Source organism: Thunnus albacares, chromosome 19 (assembly GCF_914725855.1).
Source record: "Thunnus albacares chromosome 19, fThuAlb1.1, whole genome shotgun sequence".
NCBI lineage: Eukaryota > Metazoa > Chordata > Actinopteri > Scombriformes > Scombridae > Thunnus > Thunnus albacares.
The window spans coordinates 27,841,779-27,848,204 of NC_058124.1; the positions used below are offsets into that span (position 1 = coordinate 27,841,779).

At 38.3% G+C, this 6,426-nt stretch overlaps 1 gene segment (V, D, J or C); it reads right to left on the reverse strand.

The window, feature by feature from the left end:
- Nucleotides 1-367: 367 nt before the first annotated feature.
- Nucleotides 368-6,426, reverse strand: part of LOC122970078 — a 916,362-nt gene continuing 910,303 nt past the window's right edge. Inside the window, 2 exon segments of the V gene segment in view lie at nucleotides 368-860; nucleotides 5,559-5,562. Of these exon segments, the coding sequence occupies nucleotides 532-860; nucleotides 5,559-5,562 (333 nt within the window).

Here is a 6,426-nt window from a genome sequence, read left to right on the forward strand (position 1 = left end):
GATTTTTCATTAAAAATACTCAATTACTAATTATTACAGACAAATCTGAAGTGACTCCAGCAAAGCATTTTCTACAATTATTATGACTTTACTGTAAACTATGAAAACAAATTATAGACTTACTACCACCATGACTGTGTAGCATTAATCACATAATATCTAAGAGTGTTGTTTGAGTGTAAATACTTTCCTAATATACAGTATATGAATCAATACATTATGTGATCTTACGTTTTCTTTCTGAAGTCTTCATAGAGCAGTTGAAACATTTATAACTCAGTTTTGATCAGGATTTAATATCATTACTGTTACCATTAAGAGAAAATAATTAAGACACTTTTATAATAATAAAGATGAAAACAAGTGATTTGATGAACAGATCTTTATTGTCTGGAAATACTGAAATTATATTGAAACATTACAACAAGCAAGTAAATATTGTTACTGAAACATGTGAAATAAAAGAGAGAGATAGTTGCAGAGATCAGAGTGAGAGCAGTAGCAGAGTAAAAGCAGTAGCAGTGAGTCAGGTCAGGACTGGGAACACTGGTCTCTCCTCAGTGTCTCTGAGACTGGAGTCTGGGAGCCCTGGGTGGCCTCACAGGTCACAGAGCCCACCTTCCTCCACTGGTCTGCAGGGAGCCTCAGGGTGCTGCTCCAGCTGTAGCGGCCGTCCTTCTGCAGCACCCCGGGGCTCCTGCTCTGCTCCAAGCTGCTGCTGCTGCTGCCGTCCACCTTCCAGGCCAGACTCCAGTCTGAGGGGTAGCCCTTGTTGGCCAGACACACAAGCGTGGCCTTCCCCTGCTGCAGCTCCTCGCTGGAGGGGGGCAGCACCGTCAGGGTGGGGGTGACTCGACCCACTGGAGGAGGAGACAGGGAGACAACATGAAGAAAGTTCATGCAAAGAGAAAATAAACTCCACCCTGTTGGTTGCAGCAGAGGAGGCTGCTGGTTCTGTTGGTCTTCCTCAGACTGGATAAAACTGGTCTTCAGTGTTTCACTTCCCTCTCTGAGCTCAGTAACCATGGCAACAGACAGGCATCACTGATGAACCATGGCAACAGACAGGTTTCAATACTAAAGATAATAAGTTCCAAGCAAACAACTCTTCAACTACTTTAATTTACTCAAAAACTTAAACATCAATGTTAAAGAAGTAAATATTATGCATTACAGAAAGGTAGAAATACTTTTATTTGAGCATCCATATTTTTAAATTGAAGCCAAAACGTTAACGTTTAATCTATTCATTTACACAGGCATCACTACTGAACTATGAAAACAGACAGACTTCACTAATGACAAATATTTTAAGCACTAAAATACTTTTTCCAACTTATAAAATTAATCCTATTAATACAACATGAGGTTAAATCAGCTACAGTGATATTATGGTATTCACTGGTTATAATGAGGATGTGACATGTCATGAAATTCATTGCTCTGAGAGGAATATTGAGTTAAACACATGAAATGTTTCCAGATAAAACATTCACTAAATAAATGTCTGGTAGATTTCTTCAAATGAAATTATATAATCACTACGTTAAATTAATAAAGAATATTTTCTTTAATTCAGACCCTAAGAACGGAATTATATTGTCTTCAAATAAGCAGCTGTACACTTTAATAATTAATCAATGCTTTGGCAAATTGATTGATCCATTGATTAAGCAGAATCATCAGAGTAATCTAAGTCCCTGTTGGAGTCAGTCAGAGCATTTCCATAGAGAGACACTTTGCATCAGCAGCACCATGCTCCAGTGCTCTGGGAGAGTTTATAGTCCTGAGACTTGAACACTGGATGACTGACAGCTGTCCTTCATCACAACAGAAGCCACAGAAATCCTCCTCATCAAAAACATGACTTTGATCTCCGTCCTCATCTGGACTCTCCTCTGCTGCTGCTTCACAGGTAAAGTCCAGAGAATCAAACTCCTCTCCTCTATGAACATCCGTCCCTCTGAAATGAAGCCGACAAAACCATCAAAACCATCAAAACCATGACGCTGCTTTATGTTTTTGTCTTTGTATCCTCAGAGTCCAGAGGCCAGGTCACAGTGACTCAGTCTGCAGCAGTGAGCTCTGCTCTGGGAGGATCCACAACCATCAGCTGTAAGACCAGTCAGGATGCTATTGGATATTGTGGCAGTTCTGCATCCGACCCCTGTTTAGCCTGGTACCAACAGAAAGATGGAGAAGCTCCTAAACTTCTCATTTACGGTGCTACCTATCGAGAATCAGGGATTCCAGATCGTTTTTCAGGCAGTGGATCAAACTCTGACTTCACTCTGACCATCAGTGGAGTTCAGGCTGAAGATTCAGGAGTTTATTACTGTCAGAGTGCACATATTATCAACAGTCAGTGGGTGTTCACACAGTGAAAAAGTGTCGTACAAAAACCTCCCTCAGTCAGACTGAACAGAAACTGAACTGACTGCTGCAGCTGGAAGCTACTGCAGAGACTGATACAGTTCACTGAACACACACACACACACACACACACACACACACACACAGATGGTTTATGATGTTCATAGTGTCTCTATCAGTTTTCCTCCTGAAGGTCAAACAGTCCACCTCCCACCTCAACAACCTCTTACTGAGTCAAACAAATATTTAGTCATTCAAGATTCATCTTGACTCAAAAATGTAAAATCTATCAAACAGAGACATTCTGTTCTTTCATGCTGCCCCATCATCACCTCAGCTGTTAAATCCTCTTCATCACATTATGTTATGACACATTTCACACTCATCATCTCTCTGTGTATAAAAAAGTTGGATGAACTTCATAACTGACAAGATAGAATAATCATCTCATGATGTTCACTCATAAAAGTCAACTGTAAAAGCTTCCAAACTACCTCACGTCTTCTCTCATTTCAATCTAGTAAACTAAAGACCATAGTAAACTTGGCAGAATTTGCTCCAGATACTCTTCATCTGTTAAAATTAAATGAAGTGTAAACTGCCCCGAGCTAGATTCTTTCATTCCCCTTGAAGATTTTTAAGCTTTATCTGATGTTTTCATGATTCCTGTAATAACTGACATATGCATTTCACATATGCAAACATACATATATGTACAATCATGTCAAGCATTATATGTGATTGTGGTTCAAAAACATTCACTTATACAGCAATTTAAATTAAACACATAATTTTATAGAAGGAACTAAATAAAAAAGAGATAAAGTTAATTTATGATAACAAAGAATAATCATAGTTCTGTATCCCAAGTTTTTGATATTTTCAAGATCTCCCATTTATTTATGTCTGAGCTTTTTGCTCTGCCTTTAATAATAATATATGATTATTTAATAATGATCTTTTCCTGCAAATAGTAATGTTTTAAATGTAATATGAAGAACTCAAAACCAGCTTTTTTGGAGAATCAAATATATAAAGCTTGCCAAGCAGCACAATAATATTCAATAACATGTTTTTATCATCTTGATAACCCCAAATAATATTAAGAGGGGATAAAGGTAAAAGGATTGCTTGTTCAGATAACCAATTTGCCACCTGCTGCCAAAAGGATGAAATCACTGGACAATACCAAAATAAACACAGAATATCCTCCTCCTCATCACCACAAAATCTACAGATATTATCCTCAGTTATTCTCCATATCTTAAACATTTTGCTTGTTGGTAACATCTTATAAAACATTTTTAATTGAAAGGCCCATAAATAAGTAGAGCAAGATGAGGATTAAATACATCTAAAAATGTTTAACCAAGGAAGAGGAGTACCAAACGCATCATTCCAATATGTTTGAAAATAATATGGATGAGAAGTTATATTCTCAAAGGACATAAAGAAATGATACATATCTTAAATAAATGTGTATTCAATAGAATACACATTTAATGAAGAAACACCTCCATCTATCTGTAAAACTCTGGATTTGAGGCCTTTCACATCACTAGTTGCACATTCTGCACTTGAGAAAAACAAAATATCAACCATGTTTAAAAAAAAACATTTACACATTTCACATCAGTCTTTCTAACTGCTTAATGAAGTTCTCTCCCTCAGATTGTCACTCCTTTATGTTATGGATGATGTAAATGTTGAGTTCTCCCAGCAGTGAGGAGGAAACAGCATGATATGTTGAGGACAGCTACAGTTGACTGACTCTGTGTGTTTGCATATCTGTCCTGCCTCTCTGCTCCCAGCCGTTAAGAGGCCAGTGTTGATCAGTGGCTGTCCAGACCTTTCAGAGCCACTGACACGCCACCGGCAGCACAATGATGATGTCACTGACTCTACTGCTGGCCACCCTGGGGCTCCTTGTTCAGGGTGAGACTCTCTTGTGAAAACTTTGCTTCAGGATGCAACCAGGTTCACCACAATGATGTTCTGCTGTGATGGAGAAACACTGAAACAAGCAGCATTTACCTTCTTCCATCTATTCTCCATGTTAAAGAAATGATACTCTTCTGTTTTCATGTTGATCATCTTTCTCCAAGCTGGATTTGTCTCAATAACCCTTCTCCTCTTTTTCATGTTTTCCAGGTTCATCAGGACAAATCACTGTGACTCAGTCTCCTGGATCTCAGTCTGTTGTTCCAGGACAGACTGTCTCCATCAGATGTAAAACCAGTTCAAGTGTTGGTACTAACCTCAACTGGTACCTTCAGAAACCTGAGGAAGCTCCTAAACTCCTGATTTATTGGGCTACAAACCTTCAGCCTGGAGTTTCAGATCGTTTTAGTGGAAGTGGATCTGGGACTGACTTCACTCTGACCATCAGTGGAGTTCAGGCTGAAGATTCAGGAGTTTATTACTGTCAGAGTTATAAATATATCAACAGTCAGTATGTGTTCACACAGTGAAAAAGCGTCGTACAAAAACCTCCCTCAGTCAGACTGAACAGAAACTGAACTGACTGCTGCAGCTGGAAGCTACTGCAGAGACTGATACAGTTCACTGAACACACACACACACACACACACATACACACAACTTTTATATTAAACCATTAGACAATTGATTCATATGTTTGTAGTAATGAATATGAATCTATCTCAGATAATAATCACAGTATTTTTCATGATTGGTCTCACAGTGGTACAAACACAGTAACAACTTTTTACTGATGACCTGATAGAAACTGAAGGAAACAAATTAGTTACATTGAAGTAAATGAAAAAAGAGGCAAAACAGGTATTTTGTTCCTTCATTAAAACATATGAAATGTGATATGAAGTTATACATTGAGAACATCAGATTCCTTAAAGCTTGAAATAATCTTCTGTATCAAGGTGTCTCCACAGCTCAGCAGGTGATTGACAGTTCTGTGTAGACTCTACCTGTTACCTGTTCTAGCTGTGTTTACTTTCTCTCATATTCACTTTGTTATACAGAGCAGTAACAACGCTGCTGAAGAGAAAGTTTGGACTGGCAGTAGTGGATCTGTTAGATGAGGATAATATAATTGTTGCAGCATTAATGAAGAGAAAAATATCCACTGGAAGAGCAGATATTCAGTGAGAACACTGAACATGTGGAAGCAGCTGCAGACTGATCAAAGCTCTCGTGGTGTCTACAGTTTGTGAATTGCAGCTACATGAAGATTATTGTTTGAAAAGTTGCAGATAACTTACATTATGATCCTCTGAGCTCCAACAGATGAAGCACAAACATCTGCTGGTGTAAATATACACGCTCAGACACAGAGGTGTAAAACAAGTTTTTTTGTTTACTTTTTTAATTTATATTTTATTTATTTGTTTATTGCTCTATCCCACTCTTTTATCTAAACTGATACACAAGAGCTGTTATCAATTCCCTCTCTGCAATTATACTGTTTTTTCGTTTCTTCTTAATAGTCTGAACTGTTGTAACTTATCCCTCTCTCTTTGTATAGGTACATATCCTGAAGTAATTAGGAGTTGGACCTGAAGGGGCAACCCAATCGCCAGAAGAAAACGTTGGCATTGAACGTTTCTGCAAAACACAGAAACGTTGAATATATACGTTACAACACGCGTAATACGTATCATATCAACATTTCTACAAACGTAGCATATTAACATTTCTACCCGTTGAATAATAATGTTTTATGGTGTGACAACGCTGTGGTTAAGGTCTGGTTAGGTTTAGGTACAAAGACCACTAGGGTTAGGGAAAGATCATGGTTTGGGATGAAATAAAGATAAAAAATAAAATAAAAACGGCCGATGTCTCACTAAAAAAAAGCCAGTTTTCTCACCAGAAAAACGGCTGTCCTAACGTCTCACTAAAAACACCTGCTTTTGTCGGTTGAAACTGGAAGCAGACATTGGTTTCGAGGTGGTCTCGAATCGTGTTCTCTGCTGATTTCCAACTTGCTGCCAAGGAACTTACTAACCATCCACCGACCCCTCCTCCTCCTAATAATAGGAAAGATCAGCTCATATAGATCACATGTGAACT